Below are 16994 nucleotides of genomic sequence, written 5' to 3'. Positions count from 1 at the left end.
TTGCCACCCAGGTGGCAGGCCTAGATGGAGTGCCTGGTTTCTGGCTTTGGCCTGACCTAGCCCTGACCGTTGCACAGCCATTTGAAAAGTGAACCAGTAGATGTAAGATGTGTCTGCCTCTCTTTCTGTCCACCTCTGTCACTCTACCTTTCAAATAAACAATTAACTGATTTAAAAAAAAATAAAATGACATGGCATGGGTTCAAGTCTCAGCTCCACTTCTGATTTCCAGTTTACTGCCAGTGTGCACCCAGAGAGGCAGCAGGTACTGGCTCAAGTACTTGGATCCCTGTGACCCACATGGGGGCCTGTATTGATATCTGGGTTTTTGGCTTTGGCCTGTCCCAGCCTTTGCTGTTGGGGCCATATAGGAAGTGAACCAGTGGATGGAAAATCTCAATCTGTCTCTGTCTATCTGTCTCCCTTCCTCTCTCTCCGCCTTTCAAGTAAATAAAAATTAAGTGAATAAATTTTTTTAAAGGGAATTCATGAAAAGTGCGTATTGTGAAAAAACTATGCATGGATTTAATTTTTTTCCTCCAAAATAAACATCTTTAATTCTGTTTTTCCATGAATGTTTTGAAGTATCTTGGTCTTTGTGTATATATTTATATACACACACTGTTGGGTGGTGGTGAGTACTGGGAAGAGAACTGGGGAAAAAAAAAGAACAGATAACGATAGTGTGTGCTGTTTGGCAAAGAGGTCAGAGAAAACCTTTTTTTTTTTTTTAATTTTTTTTATTTATTTATTTTTTTGACAGGCAGAGTGGACAGTGAGAGAGAGACAGAGAGAAAGGTCTTCCTTTGCCGTTGGTTCACCCTCCAATGGCCGCCGCGGCCGGCGCGCTGCGGCCGGCGCACCGCGCTGATCCGATGGCAGGAGCCAGGAGCCAGGTGCTTTTCCTGGTCTCCCATGGGGTGCAGGGCCCAAGCACTTGGGCCATCCTCCACTGCACTCCCTGGCCACAGCAGAGAGCTGGCCTGGAAGAGGGGCAACCGGGACAGAATCCGGCGCCCCCACAGGGACTAGAACCCGGTGTGCCGGCGCCGCAAGGCGAAGGATTAGCCTAGTGAGCCGCGGCGCCGGCCCAGAGAAAACCTTTTTGATGAGTTCCACTTCAGAAATGCGAATTTTATAGTGTGGGCTATGTGTATTCAGAGTATTCCAGACAGAGGGAGCCTCTCAGATAGGTATATTCTTGGGATGTTTGAACAATGGCAGGGACCAGAGTGGCTGGAAGCCAGTGGGAATGGGAAGTTTGATACGAGATGATGTTGTAGAAATAGCATGGACGTGGTAGATTTGTTCATTTCATTCTCAGTGATGTCAGAAACCCTCAGATTGTTTTTGGTAATGACAGATCAAGTCATCCAATCTGGTTTATAGCTTCAAAGGTTCTCTCTCAGTTCTGGGCAGTGAATACACAGTGGTGGGTGGCTGTTGGGTGGGCTTAAGCAAGGCAGGCATTCCAATTAAGAGACTTTCTGTATTTCCGGGGCACGAGGATGGGGCTGAGGCTGTGCTGGAGGTGCTGAGAAGTGATAGGTTTGTACAGATGTCTTGAAGAAGGGGCCAAGGGGTTTGCTGTTACAGACTGGACAAAGAGTGGGAGAGAACAGGAGGAGTCAAGCCTGATCCCAGTGATTATCTCCTGCAGCCACACCATGAGGGTCCTACCAGCTGGGGGCTAGTTAGGAAGGAAGCATTGCATAGGAGCTAGGACAGAGTTAATTTTGTGCCGGAGATGTTGGAGACATGTGAGTACATGGTTGCAGCTGGAACCAGGCATGTCAGTTCAGAAGGCATCAACTTCAGATGATGATAAGTGTGTCGGGGCTAGATGAGATGATCTAGGACAGAGGTCCACAACTTTCCATAAAAGACTCAGTAGTAAGTGTTTCAGGCTTCGTGAGCCACATATGGTCTCAAATGCAGCTGCTCCTCCTTCCATCCCTCCTCTCCACTGTCCCCTTCCTGCCTCATTTCTTCTTTGTCCTCCCACTTCCCTACTGCCTCGTCCATCTTTGTCCCTTTCAAAAAAAAAAAAAAAAACTTTCAAAACCTTCTTAGCTCAAGGGCCATTGCTGTGTAGCCATTGTTTGCCGGTCTCTTTTGTGGAATGTGGCTGTGTGTAGGTGGGATTATTCTTTGGACAGTCCTAGTGTTAGAGGGCATTACATAGGTCTGTCGTCAGAGGAGATGGAGAAGGAGCAAACTGAGCTACATGAAAACCAGAGAACCTATTTCCCAGGAGTCAAATCAGGTACATTCTACCCTAAGCGGCAACCACGGGGTCCCTGTTCTGAACCTGCTGTCACTTTACTGATCTCATCATATTCCTGTTATTAATTCCTGTTATTATTTCCATTTAAAGCTGTTGTCTACATCTACATGTCTTCATAATCTTGCTTTTTCAGATACCACTCAACACATGCAGATACAATTATGTCTGTGCTCTCTCATACCTGACTTGGTCTAATCCCTAATTGGTTCTTTTGTGTTTTAGGTTTTTTTTTTTTTTTTTTTTTTTTTTAACGTAAAGCATTCAGGTTTCTTTTCATTAACCCACCAAGGTAAGCTGTAGTTGCTCCTTATTAATAAATGTAACTAAATCTCTTTTTATTAACTGTATAATGTGGTTTTATCCTACCCATCTTAAATTTCTTTTTTTTTTTTTTTAGTATTTTTCCCAAGAAACCTTTTCTTCCCCCCAGAAACCTCTTATTTAAGGTATACAAACTTAATGCATTTCATAAATGCAACTTTAGGAATATAGTGATCCCTCCCACCCTACCCTCCCTCCCACCCACTCTCCCACCTTTTTCCTCCTCCTTCTCCTATTCCCATTATTTTTTACTAAAATTATTTTCAATTAACTTTATACACATGAAATTATACTAAGAAAAGAGTTCAACAAATAGTATGAAAATACACTGTCCTCAGCAATCAAGACAACGGCTGTTCAAAGTTACTGCATCTCAAAGGGTCAATTTCCGTTCTATAGATTACCTTTTAGGTGCTCTAATAGTTACCTCAGAGCAGGTTACATTTCTTTCTGCTTTCTAGAATGTATAGTAACCCTCATTCTGTTCTGTATTTTAAATTGTGTTTATAAATGTTCTCTCATTTATCTGAAACACTCTTTCTTGTTTACTATTGTCTTTTTCAGGTAATTTTGTTTATTATATAAGGTGTTTAGATGCTGCATGATAGAGAGCAATGGCTTGTTACTATTATTTCACTTGTTTTATAGCTCAGGCTTGGTTTTTTTTTTTTGCTATAACTTAGTCTTTATTTTTTTAAGATTTATTTATTTGAAAGAGAAGTAGAGAGGTAGAGACAGAGAGATCTCCCATCTGCTGGTTGACTCCCCAAATGGCTGCAATGGCCAGAGCTGAGCCGATCCAAAGCCAGGAGCCAGGAGCTTCTTCCAGGTCTCCCACATGTGTGCAGGGGCCCAAGAACTTGGGCCATCTTCCAGTGCTTTCCCAGGCGCATTAGCAGGGAGCTGGGTCGGAAGCGGAACAGCCAGGGCTAGAACCGATGTCCATATGGGATGCCGGCAGTGCAGGCCAGGGCTTTAACCCACTGCACCACAGTGCTGGCCCCATCATCTGTATTTTATGATACTTACCTGTCAGTGCCAAAAACTCAGATTTAATGGCTGTTGTTTAGGGCTTCTTTCTCTACTGCAGTATTCTCTCTTTTCCCAATTCTAGTGTTTTGATTACTTTGTTTTTTTTTTTAATATTTTTTTTTTTTATTTGAAAGAGTTACAGAGAGGCAGAGAAAGAGAGAGAGAGAGAGAGAGAGAGAGAGAGAGAGAGAGAGAAAGTCCTCCATCTGATGGTTCACTCCCCAGATGGCTGCAACGGCCGAAACTGTGCTGATCTGAAGCCAGGAACCAGGAGCCTCCGTGTCTCCCACTCAGGCTCAGGGGCCCAGGGACTTGCGCCATCTTCTACTGCTTTCCCAGGCCACAGCAGAGAGCTGGATCGGAAGATTAGCAGCCAAGACCAGAGCTGGCACCCATTTGGGATGCCAGCGCTCAGGCCAGGGCTCTAACTCGCTGTGCCACAGCACTGGCCCTGATTACTTTGATAATTATCTACAAAGCCAGGTTCAGAAGGGATTGTTATTTCTGTTCAGAAAGCATTCTTTAGCTCTCTTCCTAAATGCACATCCCCTTCTTTAGTCCTTGTACATTAAAGCTCATTAGGTACAAGTTCAAAATAACTCACATGCACATTGCTTTTTAAAATCATTACGGTACTGTCTCCTCAGCAGTGGCAGAGGAGATAAGACTATAATAACACCTGCCAAGTGCCAGGTCTGTCAAGACCAGAGCCTGTAGCATTGATCAAGGGATTTATTTTGTATTCAATGAATTATGAGAACAGTAACTTCTTCTAAAGATTGGAGCAAATACAGCTTTAAAATGATAGAGACGTTGTAGAGATTTTTGGTTTTCTTTCTTTTTTGCTTGTTTGCTTCTGTTTTGCTAATTAAAGCAAGTAGTATTTCACTGAGGGAAGTCCAGGTTCCTAGGAGAGCCAAGGCTGGGTTGCTTCTAGCGCAGTGAAAGTTGTGTTATTGGGATGAGCTGTTTACTAGAGTCTGCCGCTTGGCCAGAGCTGCGCAGAGGTGGTTTCAGTGCAGTGAACCCTTACTGTGAGTCAGCTGGTGTAAAGTTTTGTTTGTTTTCATTTGTTTTTTCCAGGATAATGTTTATCTTTTGTTCTTTGAAGCGGTGGACTCAGAGAGCTGTTGTAGACTTTTTTTTAAATATAAGATTAATGTGATTGTGTTTAGTAGTAGATCCAAGAATGTTTATGGTAGGATTACTGAAGGTCTATACCATGTAGGGAGCCTGAAAGAAAGTAAAAGCCACATATGAGCTTAGATGTTAAAGAAGAAAACCTAGCTACAAAGGCAGACCTAAAAACCAAGATACGGAAACAGGTGTGCATCTTAGTGAGCGTCCCACCACAGTAATCCGGCATGCAGTGAGTGTACAAACCATGCCCTGCCTCTGTCAGACCTGTTTCTTCCTCTGTTCTGTTTCTCAAACACATCTCAGAAACTCTCTGTCTTCTATTCGTCACGTCTTAAGTTTATTTCATCTGCTTTTCTTCCTTAGAGTCCTTAAAAATAATTATTCCTTAGCAATAAAATTAAAGAAAAATAAATTCTGGGGTTTCAGACTATTCTTTTGAACCTAAGGAACTTGCTATTTTCAGGACTTTAGTTTGATGTTACTGTATAGAAGTGAAGAGAAGTGTGTACCCAGGTGACAGTCCTGCCAGAGTGATTTGTGTGCAGACTGTTCTGTCTCCATCCAGTATCACTCATGCTTCAACAAGAGACCCTTGTTTCCCAGTCTTCACCGTTGCTTTAATCAGTGTTCATTGTCTGTGTGGGGTTCACCCTGTGCTCTCTGAGTTACCTCTTTCTGAATCAGCTACCTCAGCTTCCTGTGTGTTGAATTCTCTTTCACCTTTTCTGTACAGTATTGAAGATTATATTTTTAACATGTTAAGATCACTGCCATTTTCCTCTCCCTGTTTACACTGCAGCATGTTTGTGTTTATCCCAGGACAGGAGGGGAAAGGAAATACATGCTTGGATTCAGTTCACTCCAGAAGACTAAAACAAAGTAATTTGTGTAAAAGTCCAGTTCTGTTAGAAATGTATTCAGAGCCATAAGATACGGTTGTTTTTCTTATTTCTAGAAAGGAAATGGGGAGTTGATGGCCCATCAGAGAGCAGCCAAGACGATCCAGATGAACACTTCTGGCAGCTTGTGTTCACCAGCAACAACACAGTAAGTGCAGAAAGTGGTGACAGAGTAAGGAAAATCTCTAATCTGGGCGCAGACCCTGTTTCTTCAAGAAATTTTCCCTGTAAAATTTGTGATTCATGTGAACTAAGCTTGAAAAATATCTCAGGCTTACTTACTGGTAAAAAGAACTATTCCAGAAAGAAGTCTAATGAGCTTAATGTTTGTGAGAAGTTACTGCTTGATATTAGGCATGAGAAGATTGCTGCTGGAGGGAAATCTGGTAAATATTTACAAAAAAGGAATGTCCTTAGTCATCACCATGGTCTCACTCAGCCAGGTTTTGACCCACCTTTTCAGTATAATGAAAATGGACAAGGCTTCCCTGAGGAGGCAGCCTTTTTAACACATCAGAGATCTCAGCTGGGAGAGACGGTCTGTAAATATAATGAATGTGGAAGAACCTTCATTGACAGTTTAAAGCTCCGTGGATCTCCGAGAACTCATTTGGAAATGGAGCCAGATGAATGCAGTGTGTGTGGGAAGTCTTTCTACATGGATTTAAGGTTTGGACATCAGAGAGCTCTTACAAGGGACAATCTTTATGAATACAATGAGTACGGTCAAATTTTTTGTGACAATTCAACTTTTATTATCCACCAGGGAGCTTACTCAAGAAAGATTTCCCAGGAATATAAAGTGAGTGACAAAACTTGGGAAAAACCCCCCCTCTTTAAACATCAGATAGTACATATGGTAGAAAAGCCCTATGACTACAAGGAAAATGGAAATAATTTCAGTAAGAAGTCACATCTCACCCAGCTTCGGAGAGGTCACTCAGGAGAAAAAACCTTTGAATGTGGTGAATGTGGGAAGACCTTCTGGGAGAAGTCAAACCTCACGCAGCATCAGAGAACACACACAGGGGAGAAGCCCTATGAGTGTGCTGAATGTGGGAAAGCCTTTTGCCAGAAACCACACCTTACCAACCATCAGCGAACACATACAGGAGAAAAACCCTACGAATGTAAGCAGTGTGGAAAAACATTCTGTGTGAAGTCAAACCTCACTGAACATCAAAGAACCCACACAGGGGAGAAACCCTATGAATGTAATGTGTGTGGGAAATCCTTCTGCCACAGGTCTGCCCTAACCGTGCATCAAAGAACGCACACAGGGGAAAAACCCTTTATATGTAATGAATGTGGGAAATCCTTCTGCGTGAAGTCGAACCTCATTGTACATCAGAGAACTCACACAGGGGAGAAACCCTATAAATGTAATGAATGTGGGAAAACTTTCTGTGAAAAGTCAGCTCTCACTAAACACCAGAGAACTCACACAGGGGAGAAACCCTATGAGTGTAATGCATGCGGCAAGACCTTCAGTCAGCGGTCAGTACTCACGAAGCATCAAAGAATTCACGCGAGGGTGAAAGCTCTTTCAGCATCCTGAACATCCCAGTCAAACTTGTACAGTTTTTTTAAATGAGACCAGAGAAAGCCAAAGAATGCCATGAATTACTAGAAAATGACATTTGTTTGAATATGTAAAAACGTTCAGGAGAAAGTAAAGCTTTTCATTAGTAAATGTGTACTGAGGAGGACTCCGTTCATTTAAGCAAGGTGGTAAAACACTTTAGAATTTATGTTGTTTAGTGTTATATTCCAGGTGATACCAAAATTATATTATAAGCATAACGGGCAATATTCGTTCACATCCATATTCGCAGTGGAATCTTTTCACAAAAAATTGAGTGACAACCGCATTAAGTATACCTGTGAGAGACTATGTGAGTATGTCGATGCAATGGAACTTCGCAGTGTGCTTAATTTGTATTCAAGCTTGTGAGGAGAAAATTATGAACCTTAGTTTAGTAATTATTATGGTATTTATTAATATTTTTCACACTAGGTAATGCAGGTATCTATAAGTTGTATGCATATGTATGTGTGTATATACGAATATGTATATATGTATGTATATGTAAATGTATTTGTAATCACATACTTAAACACACATAGTAAGTGATGTGCCAGCATCACCTCATACTCACTGAAAAGTGCTGCTGACATATTTTCAGGAATTTTGCGAGCCAGTTAAACACAGTCATTATTTTAAATTATATAAACTGATACTAAAGTGTATTTAAAACAAAGTTAATAAATATTCGACACTCAGCACTTCCCAGTTCTTTGGCTACAGCTCACTGTTCCTGTGTTGAAGTTGCTGTGTTACTGAATCTATGGTCAGAATACCACAGATGCGTGCACTGCGTTGGGCGCCTTCCTTGCTGCATCCGTCAGTTCCAGCACCTTGGTGGGTTGGCCTTGGTGGGACTTTTTACACCATGGACATTGGCGAACATGGGGTATCAGAGGTTTCATTTTCTCAGTGAACCCATTGTCAAAATTTGCCAACACACTTTTCTCTGTGTGTATGTGAAAATATATTAGGCAGCTTTAAAGTACAAATCGCATACCTACCTTGTTTTCTATTTCCTGGCCTGGCTATGGCCATTACTACTGAACTGCCTCTTCAATAAAGCCAAAAGATGTTTTAGTGAGGTTTTTAACTACCTCTGAATCAGTCCTGTTCTAAAGAGAACCAGAGTCTGTAACTTGGCCAATATATGTTTTGAATGAAATATTATTTCACAACAGTATCACCTGCCTTTTCTGTTTCCTGGCATATTTGAATGAATATGGCCATAATTACTGAACTGCTCTCTCCATAGAAAAATCAAACATATTTTTCCAAGGTTTTTAAGCTACCTCTAGGTCAGTCAGTGATGTAATGTAATTGCTGGTAATAACATTGTCATTGACATAAATTATGCTAAGTTAGCATCAATTATAAACAGTAATACTCACTGCACTGTACAGATAAAGAGTGGTCATATGAAATGAAATGTCCATCTCATACTCGTGATATTTCATCGTGGTATCTGTAGGCATGATATGTGTAACCCTAGTTCTGTGTAACCCAGGAACTGTGTGTTTGTATTTAGCAATATAGGGCTGTTTTCTTATGCTTCATTGGAACAAATGGGTAAGAAGGATACTGCCCATCTACTTCTTTCTTGCTTAGCTAAATTTTAATCTCTTTGACCATTCTTTTCCCAGATAATTTCAGGGGTAAACCAAAATTATTCAAAGCAAATCATGGAAATTAAATGCTAATGATTTTTGGGGGTGGGGAGTGAACATGTGACCAATGAGATGTTTGGAAAATACTCTGCATCACTTTGGAGAAAGAGCTCGGTGGTTAAATATTGTCATGACATGAGAACCTGTGAGAGTCATGAGAAGAAAGTGTCCCTCTTCCGCTGGACTTCTTCATGTCTGTAAGTGATGCAGGTGTGTCTCTGTGTGTGTGCGGCCCTGCGGGGCAGTAGATTGAAGATAACAATGCACAAGCTGGGAAAAGCAGGCTCAGAGGAGACATCGCCGAGCTCTGCACTTGCTCTCTGCCAGGACCTTGTATCTATCAGCTGTGATAGTAACTGTTTCTTATTTGTTCTTAGGGATGTCTGATCCTTAGAGCTGAAGGATCCAACTGACTCAGAGGAACATTTTTGTAAGTGTTAGTGATCTATACAGTGATTTGGGGAAGAATTGTGTCTTTTGACACATTGGTGCTGGTTTAGCTGTTTGTATCAGCCATGAATCATTCTGGTAGAAAAAAAAAAAGGATTCTTCAGTAAAAAGTACATTAATGGCAGACAGTACAGAGGTGTGGGCCAGATGCAAGGGATATTAGAATCCATAGAGGCTAGCATCACAGGAAGCCATTGGCATTCTGAGACCTCAAAGGGCAAGGATGGACAGTGTTACCAGAGCTCAGTGACCCACTGTTGTGGAGGAGAGATGTCTTAAAGAATTGTGGCTCCAAGCTGCCTGCCTGCCTTTGGAGAACCCAACTACGTGCATCTGCAGGTGAGCCCATGTGGGCACAGAGGAGGGTGGAGACAGTCTGGGTGGAGAAAATGAAGAATAAGCAGCACAAATTTTTTTTCATTTCTGTAAGTTCCTATGTTTTTAAAAAGCTAAGTATTAGAAATAAAAGTTACTCTACTAGTCAAAAGTGGTGTTTCTGCTTCCTTGTGCTTTCAGATCAGCATAAGTAAATTCCTTTTAGAACCAAGCACTCTGGCAGGTTCATCTCCTTTGACATGTGTGAAGCAGACGTTGTGGCTGTCCCTGGTGTTCTTGTTCTGCCTTCTTACAGTTAAATAGCCAGTTGTCCACTGCACTGTTGAACTCACTCCCTATCTTTGATTGGGTGTGATATAATCATGTACTTAAATATAATGTGTTGTGGCTGTTGATTTTGTCTGTTCTTTGCAACTTTTCTATGTTCTTCCAGCTGTAGAACCTGAGCTTGTGCATTTACCCCAGATGCCCTTGGCCTGCCTTGGTATTCCTCCAGGAATGATCATTGATTCCAAAATAGGCCAATGAGAATCCATTGTGGAATATTTTTATTGGAGGTCACCAGATGATCTGTGTCCTTGTTGCTGCCAGCATTCATGCCAAGAAAACACATTTGGGCTGCAGTCTGTTGAGAATCAGTCCTCAATACACACACAAAAACACATTTTCCCAGAGATGGTGGTGGTAAAAGAAAAAGAAAAAATAGGGTTATGTTTGAATTTTAGATTTAAACATGGAGAGGAAAACACTTCACTGGGAAGGCTGCATTGAGAGAGGAGCCAGCAGATGTGTGGAGGAAGAGTGTGTGAACATTTGATGTGTGTCTGATACCTAAGCATGGGTAACCAACAGTTTTATTTGAGATTCTGTTTCATGATGCAACTCTTAGCCTGGTTACCTGTAACTCTGATTCTACTTTTTTACTGTACTGTCCTCTATTAAAAGGAGTACTCATTCCCATGTACTAAACTGGTCACATAGCCAGTGAGTGGGGTCCTCCCCCAGGCACTGGTGTGTAAAGTCACTACAGGAATTGCTCAGTCATAAGTTTGTGCTTCTGCAGTGGCAAAGTCATCAGTCCAGTGCTGGAGTTTGTTTTAGGACTTGGGCTTCTTTCTTTCCCTTCTGTGTTATGCCCCATCTCTTCAAACCCAGTCTGTCATTGTTGGAGAATGTAGAACCAGAGCCAGTTCAGCTCAGCTCTGGGGGTCCTTGATGCCCTCAGCCTTGATATCATGCTTTCTGCCCCCAGTCAGAAGCCACCGCTGGCACTGCCCTGCACCTCCCCTGAGTCTTCATCTGCCACTGGTGAGTGGGCACTGCTGGTTCGGGCTGGACTTTTTCCATGCATACTGTAATTAACACACACATACACATGTATACATACACACACATACACGTACACACAGAGATACATATGTACCTGTGGGTAATTTGTAATATACTGGAGTCAGTTTTTATGGACATTTGAATTTTATGAGTCAGAAATACAGTCCAGATATTAAATGAAGTCCTTTATTACATGCAAAATTGTAGATGATGCCAATTGCAAAACACTTTGTTACCTGGAATTAGATCAGTTTAAAACTGGTATGGCTAGAGATTTGCAAGCTGTATTTTTTCATTGCTACCGAAAAGAAATAAACCTTCATATTTAATGTTGTGTGCATGCACGGCTATGACTGTTGATGGTGTTTAGAGTTGTCAGCTGATTTGTGCAGATGTTCTATTGTTAAAATTAAAAATTTAAAAATTCTTATAAAAATGTAACCTAAGAGTTTTTCAACTGTAAATGATATCTGGGAGGTCGTACAGCACTTTAACCAGGAAACACCATCCAGTGAGTTTAGTGGGTAAGGATGAGAAAATAAAACTCAGAAAATGCTAATTAAGATCACTGTGGGCTGGAGCCGCGGCTCAATAGGCTAATCGTCTGCCTGCTGCGCCAGCACACCAGGTTCTAGTCCTGGTCAGGGCACTGGATTCTGTCCCAGTTGCCCCTCTTCCAGGCCAGCTCTCTGTCATGGCCCGGGAGTGCAGTGGAGGATGGCCCAAGTGCTTGGGCCCTGCACCCCATGGGAGACCAGGAAAAGCACCTGGCTCCTTCCTGCCTTCGGATCAGCGCGATGCTCCAGCCGCAGCGCACCAGCCGCGGCAGCCATTGGAGGGTGAGCTAACGGCAAAGGAAGACCTTTCTCTCTGTCTCTCTCTCACTGTCCACTCTGCCTGTCAAAAAAATTTTTAAAAAATCACTGGGAAGATTTACCACAGAAATTACAGGCTTACATTCTCTGAAAATTATTTTCCATTTTACTTATTTATGTGAGAAAATTAGTGGGGAAAATATTATACTACCCTCTGTCATCTTTTGATGGGTTATAATTCAGGGCTGAGAAATATATGGCCTGCAAAATCATTTGGTCTGGCCCTGCCAAAACAACTGCAGGCAGTGCTCAAAATTTAATTAATCTATAGCCGGCTAACTTTTAACTTGATAATTTTGTGTGGCCTACAAATGATGTTATAAATATCTAAATGGCCCTTGGCAGGAAAAGGGTTTCCACCATTGGATATTGTATAAATACTATTTCTCATTTTACAAACTACTTCAGGGTCCGGCACTGTGGCATAGTGGGTAAAACTGCTGCCTGCAGTGCTGGCATCCCATGTGAGCACTGGTTTGAGACCCAAGTATTCCACTTCTGATCCAGCTCTCTACTGTGGCCTAGGAAAGCAGCAGAAGATGGCCCAGTGCTTGGGCCCCTGCACCTGTGTGGGAGACCCAGAAAAAGCTCCTGGCTCCTGGCTTCAGATCTGTGCAGCTCCAGCCGTTGCGGCCAATTGGAGAGTGAACCAGTGGATGGAAGACCTCTCTCTCTCTCTCTCTGTCTCTCTCTCTCTCTTTCTCTCTTTCTCTCTGCCTCTGCCTCTACCTCTCTTCTCTCTGTGTAACTCTCAGATAAATAATTAAAAAAAAAAAAACTACTTCAAAAATTCATAGAAAATGGAATTAGAGATTATTTTTCAAAACATTGAAATTCATGCATGTCAGGGAGGTCTTCAAAAATCTGTGGAAAATGTACTATGAAAAATCTATGCATGGACTTCAAAAGAAAATTCATTTATTTGAAAGGCAGAGTTACAGAGAGAAAGAGATTGAGATATTTTCCATCTGCAGATTCACTCCCCAAATGGCGACCATACCAGGACTGAGTCAGGCTGAAGCCAGGAGGTCCATACAAGTGTGCCATGTGAGTGGCAGTGGCTCAACTAGTTGGGCCATTTTCTACTACTTTCCCAGGCACATTAGCACAGAGCTGGATCAGAAGTGGAGCAGCCAGGACTCGAACTGATGCCCATGTGGGATGGTGGCACTGGAGGCAGTGGCTTAACCCACTATGCCACAGCACCAACACTTTCTCTTAATTTTTACAATGACATACTCTGATAGACTATGGATATAGTAGCATATAAGACTTCAAAATCTGAATTTGGAGGAATAATAGCTATTTTGCGTTTTAATGCTCTGTGACAGTATTATACTATAAGCAAATGAATCAAACTATGTAAATCACAAAAACTAAACAGTGTGAAAAGGGTAATTCTCAGGCATTATCTTTCAATGTAATGTGTTATTTAAGGAACACTAGTGATTTCTTCTAAAAAGAGTGTAACACTTTTTCCAAATTACTCTTCCTCAGTCCTGCCTGTCAAGAACTCGAATGTAGCTGTGCCATAGCAACCTCTCCCAGGTAAGTTGGAGGGGGTTTGTGATCTCAATACACAGGGTGCCACAGATACAATATGACATCTGATGATGTGAATTCATTTACATTGTTTACATTGCTATGATAAGACCCTAAAGGAAGGTTAGTCTTTTTTTTTTTTAAGATTTTATTTACTTATTTATTTATTTGAAAGTCACAGAGAGAGTGAGTGCTTCCATCTGCTAGTTCACTCCCCCAAATGGTTGCAACAGCCAGGGCCAGGCCAGGTCAAAGCCAGGAGCTTCACCCAGGTCTCCATGTGGGTGCAAGGGCCCAAGTCATCCTCCACTACTTTCTCAGGCACATCAGCAGGGAGCTGGATCGGAAGTGGAGCAGTCAGGACACAGACCGCTGTCCATATGTGATACTGGCCCTGCAGACAGCTTTACCAACTATGCCACAGTGCTGGTCCCCTTCTGTCTGCCTTTAAGGCTCTGGCAAAAGCCAGTGGTTTTAACTGAGTCTTCTGCTACAGCGAGTTCAGAACAGTTTCTGCTTGTTCTCATATGGATAGCCTTTAGTGTCTTCCTACTCGTCTCCAAATTATGTCAGAAAAGAAAAATGCACTTCAGTTTTGCTTTTCCTCAGTAATACAGTCAAGCAATAATTTGTTTCAAAGTGATCCATTGAGATTTAGAAGCATTTGTTTATTTTAAATAAAGCGTATTTCTGTAATTTGTCATTCATACTATCAACCTGAACTACACTGTCTTCTGTATTAGGTGGTCCAATAGAAATAGGAGGGGACTTCAAAAATTCATAGAAAAGTGGAGTTAAAAGATAAGTTATTATGCTTTAAAAAGAATTTTGAAACCCATGCAGAGTTTTTCATAATATGTATTTACATGAACTTTTTGAACACCTGTTGTATACTGTTTTGTTCTTTAAAAAATACACAAAAAATTAAGGTGGAATCAAAACATTTTACTACAAAAATCAAGAAAAAATAGTGGGACACAAAAGCTAGAAGGCATGTGGAAAGCAGAAAAAAACTGAGAGAAATCCCTCATCACCAGTAATTACTTTAAATGTAAATTGATTAGGGGCCTGCGCCATGGCTCGCTTGGTTAATCCTCCACCTGCAGTGCCGCATCCCATATGGGCACCGGGTTCTAGTCCCGGTTGCTCCTGTTCCAGTCCAGCTCTCTGCTGTGGCCCGGGAAGGCAGTGGAGGATGGCCCAGGTCCTTGGGCCCCTGCACCCGCATGGGAGACCAGGAAGAAGCACCTGGCTTCTGGCTTCGAATCGGTGTAGCTCTGGCCATAGTGGCCATTTGGGGGTGAACCAACGGAAGGAAGACCTTTCTCTCTGTCTCTCACTGTCTAACTCTATATGTCAAATATAAATTTTAAAAATGTAAATTGATTAAATTTTCAGTCAGAAGACAAATTGGTGACAGGTTTTATAAAAACACAAAAATGATCCAACTATAAGTGTACGAGACCCAGATTAGATATGAAAATACAAATATGTGGCTGGCGCCGCAACTCAATAAGCTAATCCTCTGCCTGCAGCGCCGGCACACCGGGTTCTAGTCCTGATCGGGGCACCTGATTCTGTCCCGGTTGCCCCTCTTCCAGTCCAGCTCTCTGATGTGGTCCAGGAGTGCAGTGGAGGATGTCCCAAGTGCTTGGGCCCTGCACCCGCATAGGAGACCAAGAAAAGCACCTGGCTCCTGGCTTTGGATCAGCGCAGTGCGCTGGCTGCAGTGGCCATTGGAGGGTGAACCAATGGTAAAGGAAGACCTTTCTCTCTCTGTCTCTCTCACTGTCCACTCTGCCTGTCAAAAAAGAAAAAAAAAATTCAATATGCTGCAAAGGAGAGAATGAAAAGCAAGTCCATACAAATAGAAAAGAGCAGGATGCCTGTCTTAATATCAGGCAAAATAGATGTCAAATCAAAGAGGGTACAAGAAACAAAGATTTTTGCATGTTATTAAAATGTTCAATAAAAAGGTACAATAAAAATGCATCTAGGCCGGCGCCGCGGCTCACTAGGCTAATCCTCCACCTTGCGGCGCTGGCACACCAGATTCTAGCCCCAGTCGGGGCGCCGGATTCTGTCCCAGTTGCCCCTCTTCCAGGCCAGCTCTCTGCTGTGGCCAGGGAGTGCAGTGGAGGATGGCCCAAGTGCTTGGCCCCTGCACCCCATGGGAGACCAGGAGAAGCACCTGGCTCCTGCCATTGGATCAGTGCGGTGCGCCGGCCACAGCGCGCCGGCAGTGGCGGCCATTGGGGGGTGAACCAACGGCAAAAGGAAGACCTTTCTCTCTGTTTCTCTCTCACTGTCCACTCTGCCTGTTAAAAAAAAAAAAATGCATCTAATAGAGTGTCAAAATATAGGAAGCAAAAATGGACAAAATTTAAGGGAGAAATAGTTCTATAGTAGATGAAATTTCAATACCCCGTTATCAATAATAACCAGGTAGTAAAGTACGGGGCTTGAAAAACACAATTAACCAACTCAACAGACATACAGAATACTGTTTCCCCAGACAATAAAGTCCATGTCCTCAAGTGCACATGAATCATTCTCCAACTCATATTGTATGTTAGGCTGCAAATTCAGCTTCAATGGATTTTTTTTAAACTTACTTTTAAAATTATTTGAAAGGGAGAGAGATCTTCCATTCACTGGTTCATTCCCCAAATGATCGCAGCAACTGGAGCTGAGTCAAGCTAAAAACGGCCATCATCTGTTGCCATCAGGGTGTTCGTTAGCAGTGATCTGGAATCATAAACAGAGCCAAGACTCAAACCCAGGCTCACCGGATACAGGATGCTTGCAACTGAAGTGACATCCTATCTTTTAAAATCCATTGAGTTGATGGGTGTTTGGCATAGTGGTTAGGATGTCAGCTATCCCATGTACATCAGTTGGAGGACTTACCATTATTAAGTGATAACTACTACTAAGAGGAATCCACAGACTAAAGTTGAAGGGCATTTGTTCAGCAGTCAAAAAATATATTCTAAAATTCACATGAAATCTCAAGGGACCTCCAACTAGCCAAAACAATGTTAAAAGTAGAACAGCGTTGGAGGTCTCAAACTTTGAAAACTTATTACAAAGCTATAATAATAAACAATAGTGCTGTGTCTCCACAAAGACATAGAATAATGGAATAGAATAGAACCAAGAAATAAACCCTTGTTTGTATGATAAATTATTTTAAACAATGTCATTCAAAGACAAGGGACAGTTTTGAAGAAGTGTTGGGAAAATTGGAAGTTGATATGCAAAAAATGATGTTGGACCCTCGCCTTCCCTAATACTTTATTCTCAAATTATCTCAAAATGGATCAAATGCCTAAATGTAAGAGCTAAGACCATAAAACTAAAAACAGGAGGAGAGCTTTGTGATACTTGATTTGGCAATGGTTCCATAGATATGACACAACAAGAATGAACAACACTTTAAAAAGTGATAAATTAGGCTTCATAAAAAATTCAAAAGGGGTGTTTGGTGCTGCAGTTTAACACGCCACCAAGGATGCTCACCTATGAGTG

The 16994-nt window shown here is 42.1% G+C and overlaps 1 protein-coding gene across 43 annotated transcripts in view; it reads left to right on the top strand.

Annotated features, from left to right (window-relative positions):
• LOC100340451 (zinc finger protein 248) overlaps positions 1–16994 on the top strand; it is a 46251-nt gene that overhangs the window by 20782 nt on the left and 8475 nt on the right. For 12 of the 43 annotated variants that reach the window (XM_070058207.1, XM_070058210.1, XM_051836921.2 and 9 more), the window contains 3 exons: positions 5736–5827; positions 9309–9361; positions 13419–13469. In XM_070058207.1, the coding sequence (XP_069914308.1) occupies positions 5736–5827; positions 9309–9344 (128 nt within the window). In that variant the 3' untranslated portion in view covers positions 9345–9361; positions 13419–13469. Of the gene's footprint in view, positions 1–5735; positions 11376–13418; positions 13470–16994 lie in introns of those variants that run through there. The other 31 variants (XM_070058204.1, XM_008250038.4, XM_070058203.1 and 28 more) reach the window with 6 other exon arrangements.

The sequence above is a fragment of the Oryctolagus cuniculus genome, chromosome 15 (genome assembly GCF_964237555.1).
Source record: "Oryctolagus cuniculus chromosome 15, mOryCun1.1, whole genome shotgun sequence".
Classification (NCBI taxonomy): Eukaryota; Metazoa; Chordata; class Mammalia; order Lagomorpha; family Leporidae; genus Oryctolagus; species Oryctolagus cuniculus.
This window is presented reverse-complemented; position numbering and strand designations above follow the sequence as displayed.